This window comes from Anoplophora glabripennis, unplaced genomic scaffold (assembly GCF_000390285.2).
Source record: "Anoplophora glabripennis isolate ALB-LARVAE unplaced genomic scaffold, Agla_2.0 scaffold5, whole genome shotgun sequence".
Lineage (NCBI taxonomy): Eukaryota > Metazoa > Arthropoda > Insecta > Coleoptera > Cerambycidae > Anoplophora > Anoplophora glabripennis.
Genome location: NW_019416525.1, coordinates 1,990,137 through 2,006,718, shown reverse-complemented (window position 1 = coordinate 2,006,718; position 16,582 = coordinate 1,990,137). Strand labels below are relative to the sequence as shown.

The following is a 16,582-nucleotide window of genomic DNA, read 5'->3' as shown; positions in this document are numbered from 1 at the left end:
TTTCTATGAATTGTATTAGAAACTAGATAGTAGATATCGAGAGATACCTTATATTTCACTTACAGCTTATAAAAGATTAGTAAATCTTAAGAAATACAAATGAAATAAGTTTTATTTTTGTTTAACTCGTTCAAAATTTAATGAAGGGAGTTGTATTTCTCAAGATAATTGTTAATTTTCATCTTACGTTTCAAAATTCGTTAAAACTGTTACACGAAATTGTTGGGGCGGTTAATTAATTATTTGTAACAAAATGTAACATCTTTAACCAATTTCTATCCTACTTTTGTGTTAACAAAACACGAAATAGGTAAAAACATTTAAAATTATTAGAAAAAAAGTCTGCACATAAACGACATGTTGGCATGCAATCTCAAAAAGTACTACATGCAAAATTTTACACAATAAAATATGAGTAACACAATATACAAGTACTGAAGTCATGGTGTTCATTTTTGACCAAATTTCTGAAGTGTACACAAAACTACAAAATTTCTTAAATTAGAGGAATAGAAAGTGTAGTAAAATTTTCCAATACGTCGTACCATTACGACGATGTGCGGTCATTACAAAGAAACGACATATCAGAACATATGAATATACATACAAGCTTTAAAAACATGCTTAAAAATAGACTTACACATATATAGACCATTGAAATGAAATTATCTTTTTAAATTGAGTACGCTATATAAAAAAACGGATCTTCCTTGGGAAATAAAATGATATACACAATTTCATAAATATCAGTTACGCGAATAAAAAAGAAAATATTCTGAATTCATTTCGTGTCGACTTCCTGCTTTATCTTTGGATCACCCTGTATATTCACACTCTTCCGAGTGTCTAAGCTACGCCGTAGCACCTATTTTAGTAATAATAAATAGAACTTCTATCTTGTATTTATTTATATCACTTGTTAGGAAGTGTGAGGGTAATTTTTCTCACGATTCCATGTTTACTATTACGCACACTGTTTCACATCCCCGCCAGAAGCAGAATTATTCAACATCTCTGCTAAGAACTTCACGCGACGTGGATAAATGGATGATTGGACTGGGGGGGCAAAATATGGAACGGTAAACTGGATTTGCACGCTAGGCAATGGTTTGTAACTCCGTTTCCGCAGCGCCCTGTATAGGGTCGGTTAAAGTGACTCGCTTTGATCGCGTACGAAGGTCGTAATTTGGATTGCAAAGTTTTAACAAATTAACCGCACTAATAATTTAAGAGCTGCTTTAAGGCTCTTTAATCTTATTATGAATTTCGATCTGTGTTAAACAACAAAGTATGTAGAAGACAAGTAGGGATGTCAAGATTGTATTATCTAAATTAATGTATCTATAGCCCTTGTGCATAATCTTGGTAAAGCAGATTGTTTTTGTGATTGCAAAGTTAGTAGCAGAGACATTGATGGCATTATGCTCCATGCAAAATAGTAAATCTAATGATACAGTCACATGGTTCCCTAATGGTATGTTTTGTCTTAGTCTACCGTTATAACTAGGTCCAGACTACGGCATGTGGATAATTAATTCAATTCGCTATTTTTACCCATCTTTCATATCTGTTTTTTTAATTTAATTAATGCACGTGGCAGAGTTGCAATTGAACTTTGAAGATATGACAGCGTCGGTTGCTTTGATTCTCATATAGGTGGGTGGTGTTTTAATTTATATTTCCTTTGTTTATGTAATTTAATGAATTAGTGATACTGGATTATAAATTTACCTTATTTAAAATATATGTTGTCCACATACTTTAGTTTAGCCCTAGATATAAAAGCAAACTAATTAAAATTCGCTACTGAACATTCTATTCCGTCGAAGTTCGCTTAACCAAGCTTATTACCAAAGGACGAGACTTGGGGATTTTGCGAAGAAGGGCGGGGGTAAGTCGTGACGTAGTCAAAGAAATTGGACATTGTTTCGGTGTTCAGTCAAGATCAGTGGGGTTTATCCTACCATAAATATCTTGTTTGTATTTGTGTATCCCCGGAATAGGTTGATGTTGGTAAAGAAGGAAATCAATAGTCCTGGGAGGAAACAAATCGTGGTATTAAGTTCGGTTAAAGCGTGGCATCATTATTTAAGTTTATGTTCGTGACAGTTTAGCCTGAAACATGACCTTAGTTTGAAAAATGTTCAGTTGCGGATCCGCAGGTCATATTATGTGACGTATACCGCTACCCTCTAACATGGATCCACGCTAGCAGCTAGGCGTGCACTATGTCTAGAGGACGTACGACGCAAACCACTAGTTTTGTCAGCTTGTGTGTTAGGACGTCCGCGATTGTGACGGTGACGGTGACGGTGAGCCACGAGAACGCCTCTTTCAGACAATACCAAGCCAACGCGAGTGTAACGGTGCAGTGTGATAAAGCCCTTCTGTGAATAATCTAAACTACCCAACATATTTTATCGCGTCTTAATTTTTTTTAACGTACGAATTAAACAGAGCGTTGCTTACGTTCTTTATATTTAAACAACAGCGTGGCCCGATAAAAGCTACCTCTCTGAAACGGAAAAGGATGTTTTACTTTTGGGAGTACGAAACATTTTTTGGTCCTACTGCGCACTTTTCCTGAAAACTAATAGATTTCGAGGTATTTTATTGTTGGATGGTTTTTGAAATATAACCTTACAGTTTGCGTACATTCATGAAATGATATTTTATAGCCTGTTTGAAAATTTAAATTCGATTAAACAAGCAGCAGATTATCAAACTAATTAATTATTCAAAAAGGTAAACTACCTTAATAATACAATTATAATGTTCACAATTACTTCCATCATTTTGAATACACATGTTAAATCGCTTAAAAGTTCATCGATGCAAGCTCTTTGTTGCGGTATTAAAATTAAACGTCTATTATATTGTTTAAATAATTGCGGGATGAAATCGTATTAATATTGTGTAACTAATTTTTTAAAATGATATAGGTATTCTTATTTTATCTCTCAAATTTTTACTCTTTACAGGGTGTTATTTAAGGACGTAGCGAAACTTGAGAATCACTCAAAGAATCACCCCTGGGGTTTAGCCCAACACCCTATATTTCTGGTATCTAAGAACATTGCCTGACTTCATTTATAACATTTTTTGAGTTTATTTGAATTAACATTAATACCTTTACAATAGAAAGTGTAACCATTTTCTCAATCTATATTTTAATCTCCCAATTAAGGACCAATTTCATGACTTTCTTTCTTAAAATAAAACCCGACTATACTTAATGATGGAAATTGAATTACTTTGATATTTCTGTTATAAGTGTATCTTTTCACGGGTTTATTTGGTTAATTTTTTAAATTCTTTCAAAGGTAGCAAAATACCCAATAAATTTAAAATTTCAAAGTTTTTAGGATCGAAAAATGTTTTGGCTGTCAATGTGTCAGTGTTGGTAACATCAGTCGAAGCGTAAAATATCTCCTTCGGTTCCAGAGAGTTTTTATCGACACGCTCGTATATACTTATGAGGAGCAAACTTTTGTAAGCATGAGCAAAGTGAATAAAAAATAGTAGTGCACAAAGCCAGTGATTATTCTAGATGTACTGCATGGAAGTAACTTGAATTCGAGAGTGTACAAAGCGGTGGGGAGTGGTTGTAAAATATTCGGTTCTCTGTTTAGTTCGTAGATGTCAGTAGTTGTAGATGGACACGGATGAAAGGCCTTGGTTGTGGTGGATGGTGTTTGCGTGTTTGCGTGTGTGTGTGTGTGTGGTGATGTAACAGAAAACATGTAAACATTACAGCAATACCTGGTTGCCGTCATAGGTCCAGCTACCAAACTTCATGTCACAATGTTGGTCATCGAATGGGAACCACGTAATGTCTATCTTGCATGTGCTCTTGAAGATACCGGGAGGGACATACAAGCAGCTGCCGTTATGTTTGACCACAACATTTGTTTGGAATGTCCCGTCGAAACCCTCATCAGCACTTCATAACAACACAAAGCGTTAAAAATCGCCGCTACAAAACTGACTCATGCTGGTCTTGGTCGACAAAAATAGATCGGCATTAATCTGAGCCAGTGATAGAGCCGGTTTAGCTCTTTCTGCATGATTGTAGAACGCGCGCGCTTTTACATGCAACAATCAACATCTATCCCACTGCTGTGTGGTCGTCAATGCGTCAATGAGTACGACACTGAGCACAACAAACATCTAATTTGACATTGACAGACATCGAACATCGAGCTATACACGATTGCAGTGACCAAGCTAGCCATCGTCACTACTATCTCCTCAACCTTTATCCGTTAAGCGTTGGACCATATTATTCCTGCAGCTGTTATTTACCATTTGATTATTTTAACATACATTGATTTAAACTCATTTTATTATTCATTTTTAGGGGATTGGTTTAGTCTCATCCGCGGGTTAAGTTTAATGTTTGTTTTATCTGTTCCATTTTAAGTTGTTTTTATTTAACTTGTGTATTAGTGCTGTTATAGAGAGAGTTTTCAGGGACGTTCCGGCCCAGCAAAAGTCGAATTTTCAAGCTGCTACCCATCCGCAGAAACAAAAGAAACCTTAATAAGCATGCAAACCATTTAGTCACAGTTTATTAGAATTATTTTAATGACATAGCTAGGAAAAGCGGCTAAGGTATCAACCCGTCGTTCGACTCCAGAGGGTCGGAAGTAGCTGTGGCCTACAGCAACGGCTAGCTGTGTCGTACTTCCCGCCCATTTTGTCATTCACTCGCTCTCTCATCCACAAATATTATGCACTGCTAACGTAAACGGCAAACCCTTTAATAAGGAGATGGCGATACGGCGCAAAGAACTTGATCTCAGTTACGATATTACAGAAATCCTTTATCATAGTCTTACGATCCGGGAGAAGTTGCCCATACAGAGGTCTCGGTTCCATTATAAAAACGGTTAAGTAGTTTTAGAAAGCTTTCGAAATCTTCCACTTTCGGCGCGTCGATCTACGCATTCCATTTGAATGAAATTAGCTTCATTAGGACAAGCTAGCATTTTTATAAAGAATTACATTTTCTCCTAACTTTCCAAATAAAAGTTTTTGCTCTTCAGGGCAATTTTGAGACTGAACATTTTTTTTCATCTCCAATAGGATACTACTGAGAATTTGTACGTAATTTGAAAAATTGTAGTTCTTGTTAAATATAGTCAACAAAGCCTAATTGATTATACAGCCACACATAAAAAAGTTGTTTATTGTTTCATGCGACATATGTTATTCGTAGTATTTTTGCCTCCTGATCACGAATCTGGAGGCAGAATTGAGCTATCACATCACAGGAATTTCCTAACCTCAAAAAACAGGTCAAAAATAGCAAAAATTCACGAAAAAGTGCTAGGAAGGGTTTTCGGGGTCACTGATCACGAATCCGAAATTCGCAATTCTGAACTCAAATTCGTAATCAGCGACCATGAAAACACCCGTATACCAAATTCGACGCGAATGTGTAAATTTTTTAAAATTTGGTCGGCCACGTTGGATCCGCCATCTTAAATTTTACAAAATTGACCTCGGATCCGTAATCAGCGACCACGAAAACCCCCGTATACCAGATTTTGCGTAAATCTGTTATTTTTTGAAAATTCGCGATATCTGACCTTAATTGACCTGTTTTTTTGAGGTTAGAAAATGAATCATCAATTTTGACCGCGGATTCACATTCGGCGGGGTCTTAACCATATAAATGAACATTTGAATATAGAAAAAATATTTTTTTGTACTTTTCCTAGCACTTTTTTGTGAATTTTTGCTATTTTTGTTATGTTTTTTGAGGTTAGGACATTCCTGTGATGTGATAGCTCAATTCTAACACCGGATTTGTCGGATAACATGTCGCATGAAAAGTACGAACAACTTTTTTTTTGTATGACTGTGGTATAGAAAGAGCAGCGGCTAGTTAGCGGCTAGAATTCACAAAAATAATGGGGGTAACCATATATTTTTTTTCTAAAGTGCTTCGTTGTTTTTTATTTCAACTTTTTCGAAATATCTACTGAGGCACTTTTTAAAGAAATTTGTTGCGCTGTTTATGCCAGACATGATCCATAATCTGCAGTACTGAGGAGTGATAAAACTGACTGACATTTACAAAAGTCCGATAGTTTTTTGATTACTGATTTTTTATTTATTATTTTTTTTTTGGAGAAAATAGTATTCATGCCATTTTTCCCTTAATATGTTCAAAAAAAGACCATCAAATTTTTTTTTAAGTCAAGAGCACCGGAATTTTACTGAAATGGAAAGTGTAACAAATTTTAAGCATCTCGGAAAAGCGCCTTGGGAGATATTTCGAAGACTTGTCTTGTTGTTTTCGTAAATTCAAAATACACACCAACCAAGAATTTTTCAACAAAATATATATGGCGTACGCCTATAAATTGAAGAAAAAATAAAAACAATAATTTTTAATACAAATCTATCACGGAACAAAACATAGAACGCTTTTAGCATTATTATTTACCAACTTCACTATTCTTCTCTTATTTATTTAAACAAACATTACAGTTGCTGGCATCTTCCAATACTATTTGAAACTAATTAATGTCTTTTACCAATTCCCTAAGATCCCCCTCTATAAGGGAACTTCTCCCTGCTTACGTTGCAGGATACAAAACTTTGTGTTTATTGTGTTACGTTACTGATTCAATTTTTCTTTTTTTTGCAGAGTTCGCACTATGTAGAAGGGTTTCTGCAAAAACTTCCCCAGCAAATGGTGAGTTTCTTCTGGCACCTTTTCTTTATGCGTGACATTGATTTTGAAATATTCGCAGCGCCATCTGCTTAACGCCAACGGTTAAAAATCGCTTTTGACATAATTCAAAGCGTTTCTCTTAGCTTTCGAAAGCGGGAGTAGGCCACAGTTTACGCGGTAACGACTTTAAGCATATGTAAATTTAATTGTTTGCATTAGCGAGGCCTGTTTAGGGCCTTGGCACGTTCCAGTTAATATTTATTATGCTTTAAATCGGCAAGCAGTGCACAATACAAATCCTATCATATATACAAACAAGATTCAATTTGTTTTTAGAAGAAAGCCTGAATATGTAGTAGTAATAATGATGTACCAAACAGTACGTTTGAAAATTTATATTTTAGGATATAATATGTTCAATTATCTAATTATTCATGCGCCCTAGAATGGTTTTTGATTTTTTTTAATGTAGCTAAGCGACGAAAATGCAACCATCATAGCATTACACGTGTTACCTGTTATACATAAGGACGTCGGGTTTCCACAGTTTGTTTGGCGTTATTCTCAAATCCTTGACGCCCCCGTAGTCCGTCTCGTTCCATCGCAGGTTGTAGTCGTTCCATTCCTGAACAAAAAATACTATAGTAAAAGTGACAGTGTACAGATAATATAGACTCAATTGATTTGCTTCTTGTAAGCTACCAATTGATCGGGACACTAGTACAAAACAACACGAAGCCCACAATCTACACGACAGATCAACACACACACAGCCCAAAGCGGGGCATGCTATTTATACACATAAATTCAGCGATAACGTCGTCAGTAAGACCCTTGCTAAATCAGTTCTCTATTTTGGAAAACATTTGTAAACACTTTATTTTTTTTCTCCCCTTTGGATGTATTAGGCATCCGAGAATAAGCTACAGCGCCATGGCGTCGAATCTTAGAACTACAACTGTTGACATGATAAATTGTAAAAAAAGAATTTTTAAAAAGCGTAGTAAATTGGAGAACTGATAATTAAACACTAAGACACGTCACAACCCAATACAATATGTCAACATTTATAGTACTTTCGACAGCCGACAGATAGTTTCTGTAATTGTGACGCTGTTAATTTATCTGCAAATAAGTGCAAAAAAATTGGCAGCAATTCCACTTTTAAAAGTGGAGCTGCAGCCCCTAGAAAATTTTTTCGAAAACTCAATATTAAGAGTTACATAACCTCAAAATAATTTGTTTTAATTTACTTATTGCATTAATAAACCATAATTGTCTTAAGTGGACCTTGTTGTCTAGAAAATCGGTCGTAGCTTTTTTATTTTTAATTTTTCAAAGAATCAAAAGGCTTAATATATTTTGGGTAAATCCTAAAAATGCCTTAAATTGCATCAATGGATTTATAAAAATTGTGAAATTAAAAAATATTAATAATAGTTTACCGGAATTTGAGAGATAATGTATTGAAACTTGTTGATTTTTTTTTTCTACCATCTGCCAGTTACGACCTTATTGATGACATTATATGACATAACTTTTTTGAGGTTAGGTTTTTTAAGGTGTATGTGTGTGGTATATTATAATGTAAAACTTGATTTTACATAAAAATGGCTCCCTTGTTGAAAACGCTAAAAAAATACCTTGATTACTTTAATACTGTTTTGATGTGTAGTTTAAAAAAAAATCAAATTAATCAAAATTAATACATTTAAACTCGCTCAGTAATGAGGACATTTACGCCACACCAAATACTAAGTTTATGTGAAGAATTTATTTAAGGAGTACCTATATTTATAAATATAATCACAAATGAGTAAAATGATCAAAATGTCCAATATTGAGTGAAAATTTACTCAATAATTTCACTCAATAGATTCACTCCGAACCTTTATTGCTTTCTCTCACACCGATTTTTTTTACAGTGTTATATTACAGAGTAAAACCTGGTTGACTTCGCGACGTCTTTTTTTTCCCAAAAAACGGTCCGATACGACATACATTGTAAAAAACCTAACCTCCAAAAATGTATGTTACAAAATGTCACTTGAACATCTGGCGCCCACTAGCAGATGGTAAAAAAACTTATAATGCATGATTTTTTCGTCAGCTTCTAACGATACCTTTCTAAAACGAACTGTATAAATGTTATGACTAATTTTCTAGTCAACAAAGGCTTTTTAATCCTTCAGGAATTCATTAATTTAAATATATATAGGTTATGTACTTCCGTAAATATTGATTTTTCAAAACATTTTCGTAGAAAATTATTGGCACTGTTATTTTTATGAGTAAAATATATCCCTCAGATTTTTTAACACGTGTATATATACAGGACATACAGCGTTACAATTACAAGAATGGCAACAAAAAAGTTACAACCGATGTATCTGAACACGTGTATGTTTATTAAAATCAACAAAACTCTTGGTCTTACCATGGACGTCATATTGTTCATGAACGTGCAAAAGCTGTGCGTGATGGACATGCCAGGGAAAGTTGTTTTAGTAATTTGATTTTTAGCGGTTCATGTTTAGTGTATAATTTTAAAAAATGTATAGTTTAATGTATCACAGGGTGTTTAGGTCCTCCATTCGACAAATAAAAAATTGTACCCGTCGTTAAGTCGATAAGGGATGGGATTAGCGGACTCGGTTTGTCGAGCATAGTGAAGGGAGTACGACGTCCATACCAAAAAAAAAATAATGACAAGGTATACTGTCCCATTGGGTTAGTTTGACATTTGGTATAAACGGTTGACGGGGGGATTCGGTCTGGGTTATCGTGGGTTTCGCCCCGAATCGAACGCAGATAATTCGCGTACTTTCGACATTAACTGACAGGAAGGAAACCCTTATACTCCCAGATGAAAATAAACTAAAAAAAAAAACACCTAGAGCTAATATCGGTTTTCATTATATTAGTTAAGAAGCATTGGTTAAATAAATCTGTTTAAAATATCAACACACACGGCAGTAGACCAATGGTACCGTAGGGACGTTCATTGATGTTAGCGATGACGATATGGGTGCATTCAAATTGAAGAGGTAATGAATTGTAGTGATCACACACCAGTTCGATATATTACAGGTTTACGCTACTCTACTTAAAAGTTGTCCTACAGCTTCAAACTAGAAACCCGGCAATTTGCAGCTACCGAAGTGCTAAGTCTATAATAAAAATTGCGCAAGTACCACAGGGAAAATTACTCGGTACCAAACGATGATTACGTTCAACTGCGCCAAAATGGTACGCGCGTAATTTTTCCTGTGGCACCTGGTACGGGTATCTTCGAAAAACAGGGTTGGTACTTAATACTTTACTTGAACCGAGCAACTAAACCAACTCTTTACGGGAGGCATATACAACTAAGGGGTACGTGGATCCGCCGGAAAATGGCAGCGACACAGCAATACAATAAAAAAAAAAAGGACTAGCTCGATACAGGTAGAAAAGAGGGGTACACCATCTCATACCATACGGGCGGGTACTAGGAATGAAAGAAGACTGAAAAAATACAAGTCTGAACAAAATCAACCAACTGCCGTGTGTGTACGTATGTTTAGTTATTTAATTGGTTTTCACTTACCAAAGAAAGCCAAATATTTGTTATTAGGAGTTGATTCTTCTCGTCCTATGGTAAAACAATAAAAGGGAAACATCGGTAGTTAGTTACATAACAAAGCATGCATTAAGCACGCAACGGCCATGTCCTTCATCGATAGGACTCGGCCATATGTGCTTTCTGGACGGTGGCGGCCGTGCAATTCGCATAACTCACAAGGCATCCCTAGAATGCTTAGCCTTTACCACGCTCCAACTTCCCGATAACTTCGTCCACGCCGAGAGAGACCTTCACCGAAGTGGGACACAACTTTTTTAAAAGAACTTCGCACGTTCCAGATATGTGTTCATTACATCGGCATTGACTTGTATTTTAAACAGCGGCAAATATTGTATTTTAACTACACTTTCGAAAATAAATTACTAGCTATTGCAGGGCGATGAATATCTTGCTTATATTGACTGGCAAAATTTTGTTTTGGCCTGCGGAATGTTCTGTTTAACCTCTGAGAGAGGCCTAATTTGCCGTCATTCTAGGTTTGCCTTGCACGGACGTTAATTATGAAAATATACCGCGGCAAAGTGAGCGCGTCTTGGTTGTTCGCAGATGGCGATTATATTTTCACATTTAAAGTCGTCGTACTTAAAATGCATAACCGCCAACGCCACCTTGGGAGCTATATACGTTCATAGCCACTCAGCTTCAGAGTCAAACACTAACTGATAACCCAGGCACCTAGTAAGTGTTTGCCCTGCTATAAACATTGCGTGAGTCCAAATGGACTCCATGGAACTTACCAAATTTAACCAAGCATTTGTCGTAAGAATCTGATTCTTTTCATCCTACACAGGGGAAAACAATAATAAAACAACAAGGCAGTATCTCATTTGCATCCTCATCGGTTTTTATAATATAAAAAGCCGTCAGTGCAGAAACAGAAGTCAAAGAAAAATTTGTGCGACAATATTCGACGACAGTACAGGATGAATGGTACCAAGCCGTTAAAGACGAATTCCACGGGTTAAAATAATGTGTTTACCAACGAATCTTTGTTTATTTTGCAAACACCGACCTGTTTACAGTTTAAGGTGTCTCTCAAAAACAACAGTGTTTTGTTTGTGCGCTGACAACGGTAATATTTAGAACGTTTTGTAAACTTTGGATCTTTAACTGGTGAACATCGTCCTTACGGTTGGAAAATGAATTAATGCTCACCCTGTACATATTACAGAAGAATTTCTTAAACTTAAATAATGGAAGAATATATTAAAAAGGCCTATTTACTTGTACCAACTTCTGCCGTTGTATCGGGACGAACAAAAAGAATAACAAAATAACACTTAATTGGGTATTAAATCACACACAAAAGCGGATTACTTTTAAAGGGCTTTTAGCGGTCCAAATCCTCATCATATTTGTCAATATCAAGTATAAATACGGCTCCTTAACTTGACTGAATAAGATTCGTTTTATACGCGATATCGATTTCTTACAATATCCAATCAGAAGCCAGAAAATAATGATCTGAAATGACACGTGAAATACCTTTTGATAAGTACATAATGGGGCGCATTTTTAAATTTCACTTTGAAATGTTCGCTTTAAGAATCCCGCCGCGTTGTACACGCTATAAAATGATAAAATCGCAAAATTAAGTTCTTTGGCGGACCGCGAACGGTTCGTCGCCGTTTCTCTTTCATTTAATACGGCCTAAGCTAGATATTTTTTAATGAAATTTTTGCGGCATGTGGTTTAATATAACGAAACAGTAAACGTAACCTTTTCCGTGAATTAGATGTAAAGCCCTCTCTGTACTTGATACGTAAATGAGCTGCCGAACAAACTTTCACAATAGTCCAAGTAGTTTATCTTCGAATAAATCGGGAAGTTTTCAAACTCAATTTGTAGATACTTAAGAATCCACTAGATTCGCAACGATTTACCTCTGATACCCGCAAAGTAAAATTATTTTTTTAAATACCATTAGCTAGCGTTAAGAACAGAGTTTGAAAACTTACGCCACAGCTGACCCTTTTTTCAGCTTAGCGCGAGGATGCAGACCGGTTAATTTTGAGCAAGGTACATAATTAATTTTTAGTAAAAAGCTAGGTAAAATTTATAGTGTCGGTTGCAGGGGGCATACATTTTTATAACCGCGTCGAGGATAACAAACGTTTTGTGTAGATACCGAGTATAATGGCGTATCTGTCTCTTTTGCCTGCAAGAATTTCGATATCGTAATTCATCCCAAAGTAATCCAAGGAATTTGCCGGAGGTCCGGAAGCGACGGATGTGTGATATTGCGAGAAGCCGATATTTATTTTCCGTAATATCACACTGTTATTTTTTTAATGGACTCCGTTTTCGTAGATGTGTGCATCAATATTGTATCGCAATTTTTGGCTCGAGGTGATCATGTTTGCTGTTCCTTCAGCTTTCGGGATGGAAAGATTCGATATGGACTTTTGTGCGAACGCAGGGAAGGCGCTTATTCTTGTGAAAAATGACATGACAAGTGAATCGTGTCAGTTTAATTACTGATTTTAATTGAAAGGTGCATCACGGAACGAATATTCGACAGTTGACGGATTTCAAACGAAGCAGATAAAGGGAAAGGCCGGTTTATTTTCGCTCTGAAATTCGTCGATAAAGGTTTCCAGTAGATACAGCTACATTATTTTGGAAAGTCGGACGGAGTGGTGATAAAAACTGCGTTTATCGTTTAAAATACAGCTAGAACATCGGAGAAAATTTTATAACAAATATTTTGTTTTGTAAACAATTCGTACTATTTTAGCGGTGTGTCAGAAACTTTGGTTAAAAGTTAATTTTTATTCAACGCGGTTCTATTAGCATTTTATTCCCCAGATGGGGATAAAATCACGTTTAATTCAAAAACTTTGTGAAGTTACGGAATGTGGCACCTATCATTATATCATTCCACGTAGTTTTACGGATACCAAATTTGAAATATTCAAGCCATTTATTTTATTGTCACGTTTGCCACTCAACTTTATTGCGGGTGAAATTCAAATTCCAGCATCTTACAAAAAATATACAGTGTTAGAAGTTTGACTGCCTTAATTTTAACAGACGATAAAGTATATTAAAATAAACGAAACAACCTTATATGACATGGGTCCTAAACTCAACCATTTCCGAGAAAAAAATTATAAAAATCTCCAACTTGATGTATAAAAGTTCGATTAATTAAGGAATATTGACATAACTGCGTGAATAGAATATAATAAAATACAATATTTATCACATTTTTGAACTGTTTTATGCATAATTCTAAAAAATAATTGGCGTTGTAATAAATTTAAAATTCGATAAAATTCATATCCAGCAATGTGACAAAGGCGCAGCGGATAACACTAGGTACTAAGCTGTCCAGCAATACGTAGTTCAGTCGGTATCTGGAATTGGACCGTGTCTGACTGTTTTTGAGGTGTTTTGAGTTGTTTTGTACTTGTGCTTTTAAAAATTACTGAATTTTGCTTTTTGGCAAAGTACCTTAATTAGTTTTTATACGTATGATTATTTGGACGACGTGAATCTTTGGGTACTTTAATTACATATTTTTCAAATACATAATTTGACTTAAAAGTTAAGTTCCTGTTTTAAGAGATTCATAATTACTAAAATTCGAGCTAAAATTTAAGCACAACAGTATCTTCGTAAAAAACTGGAAAACAATTGTCTTGAAATTTACTAAATGTTCCGCAATAATAGTTGTTTACATTTTTTCCGTAGGACAAGTCTGCTGCGTTCACAGCTGTGTAGCGGTAGGTTAAGCGTTGTTGTCACGTTGTGATGAAACTCCCCAATATTAATACTCGCTGTATTTTGAAAACTGTTAATCTTACGCCCTTATAATATACAACTGTTTTGTTCATTTATGATTACTCTAGCTCATGCTGAAGTAATGGCAGTCAAACTTCTTACACCCTCTAGAGTAGTGATTCTTTCTTTTTGGCGATAAATAAATGTAAAAAATGACTTCTTTTTGCATCGTGAATAATATATTTTCCGCAATGATTTAAAAAAAAATATGTCTAGTTTCCGTAGCGATTACAAATTTGATTTACGGACTTGAAAAATACAAATATCGTTCGTCCTTTCGGTGCCGCGCCTCGCAGCTCGACGCGGCATTTCGAAATTAGAGCACCGAATGGTTATTGGTAAGTTAATATTTCAAAGCCGGCTGCAATTGATTTTATGTGTAAGCATAATATCGGATGAATACGATTATATCCAGAATTTTCATCGAAGATACCCTGACGTGTATAATATTAAATTCGAATTCTTAATAGGAATTCCCGAGTACCAGTTTCCATGGCCAACTAGAAGCTTTACCTTTATTCATCAATCTTCACATAGAAATGACAATAAACCGAGAAATACCATTTGTCAAACTTCGATGTAAGTAAAGCGATACAGCAGAAGTCGGTGACTTGTGTGGCAGAGGGTGCGGCATACTACAACTGTTATGAAGTTATGATCATTTTCGAGATATTTGACGAGGTGTTGTTTCAAGCGTTAAAACCAGACTTACCCAAAATATAGTTCATATTTTCGAAAATAAAGTAGGGGCTAGAGCTATGTAGGGTGTAAATTATACTTTGCGATGATTTTTTTGAAAAATTATACAGATTTTAAATATCAGGAAAACATTGTGTATATAACACAAGGATTCTTTACTTTCACTTGTACCTATGCCCAGTTCCGCGGTGTTTTAGATACAATTTATTACACCCTGCATGTTCCCCGGTGAATATTGTTGGTTATAGAGAAAATGTACTAACCACGTCTATAATTTGCTGTAAGGTTAGGCCAAATTTCACTTCCAGTGGTTCCGACTCGTTCGCAACTGGTCGCTCGAGCACGTTGTATGAGGATAATAAATTATTGAGCAGCAGCTTTTCGTGTGGCCCCTGTTGTGAACCTGGAAATGAAAAATGTATCGTCAGATGATTCAGTTTTTAAGAATTCAACGCACTGCAACGGAACTGAACTCACGTACAGTTCCGAAAAAAATTTTAATGTTTATAAAACTGGGTAGGGGGGAGGGGCTGGTTCAGAATTATTTATTCAGGTTAACAGTAGGTGTGGATTGATACGTTTCGTGGTAAATCAGTTTTGGGCCTGTCGGAAGGTTATATCATTGGGCGATTGGATCTTGATCCAATTTTAAAATCTCCACCTCAAGGCAGCCCGAGCGGCAAAGGTAGAGATTTCGAACCTACTCTCGGGATTCGTCGTTCAACGGAATTTACTTCGAACTGTCCTAGAAAGTTTCAAATTAAAACTAACCGTCAATTTTCCGTTTTACCCGACAGAGATTAGAATACCAAATTAAATGTAAATATTATAGTCGGTTGAAGCGCTGCGTATTTGCCGCGAATTATATCAGTCAGTTTGTTGCCCATTCTAATTTTTGTATCGCCCTCGTACGCTTAAATAAAGTTAAAGTAAATAATTATGAGACTTCTAGAGCTGGTAACAATGTAACCATATAAACTTTGTGGTTAAATTTACCTGGTAAGAATTTTAGTGGTATTACACTTTAATTAAAAAAAGTGGGAGTTCGACTACAGCGCCCACACATACCATAAAATAGACCAGCTGACTAGAATTGCTCACTTAACCGGAATTTATTATTACTGTCGTTTTATTGTTGCTTTTACTACCCCACGGCAAGTATTACGAGGCCTATTTTTTTTTTCGTAGCGGAATTCGTGATAGTTTCATAAAATAATGTTATTAATATTTAATTGAAATGTGTGGTATGAACGAAACCATCTGCACTAACGTGAGAATTTATATAATGCAATTAAATTTTCCCACATGGGTTGCAGGAATTTTGCCGTAATTACTAAAATCAAATATCTCTGATTTCCCTGTTCGTTATTTCGTCGAAAAAGACTTTTTTTGAATCTAGATTTTGAGATATTGTTGTTGAAAGTTGTTCATTTTATATATGGCGAAGATGGACGGTGCGGCTCTTTTTTTGCTGAGAAAAAAATGTAGAAATTGTGAAACAAAACTTTTCCATAGATAGTACCACAGTATTATCTTATTTTTGATGTAAAAGTTTTGAACATAGTACAGCTGTATTAATTAGAAACAGAAACCAATAATTGCATTTCTGTCTGACTTGAGGATTAATGTGGCAACGTCGCAATCAGCTGACAGTAAGGGTGGAATACATTTGAAAGACTTGATAAAAACGAAATTGATTTCAAACATACATTTTTCCTAAATCGCATGTACATTGTTGTCAACAATAAATTATCCACAACAGATGATTTTTTGTAATGTTTTTA

General features: G+C 35.4%; 1 protein-coding gene across 8 annotated transcripts in view; it reads right to left on the bottom strand.

Moving 5' to 3' along the window:
• Positions 1–16,582, bottom strand: part of LOC108907444 (neuronal acetylcholine receptor subunit alpha-7) — a 32,063-nt gene that overhangs the window by 8,977 nt on the left and 6,504 nt on the right. For 4 of the 8 annotated variants that reach the window (XM_018711125.1, XM_018711120.1, XM_018711119.1 and 1 more), the window contains exons 2-5: positions 15,062–15,201; positions 11,051–11,095; positions 7,204–7,313; positions 3,763–3,943 (exon numbers count right to left, since the gene is read on the bottom strand). In XM_018711125.1, coding sequence (XP_018566641.1) covers positions 3,763–3,943; positions 7,204–7,313; positions 11,051–11,095; positions 15,062–15,201 — 476 coding nt within the window. Of the gene's footprint in view, positions 1–3,762; positions 3,944–7,203; positions 7,314–10,277; positions 10,323–11,050; positions 11,096–15,061; positions 15,202–16,582 lie in introns of all 8 variants that reach the window. The other 4 variants (XM_018711122.1, XM_018711121.1, XM_018711124.1 and 1 more) reach the window with 3 other exon arrangements.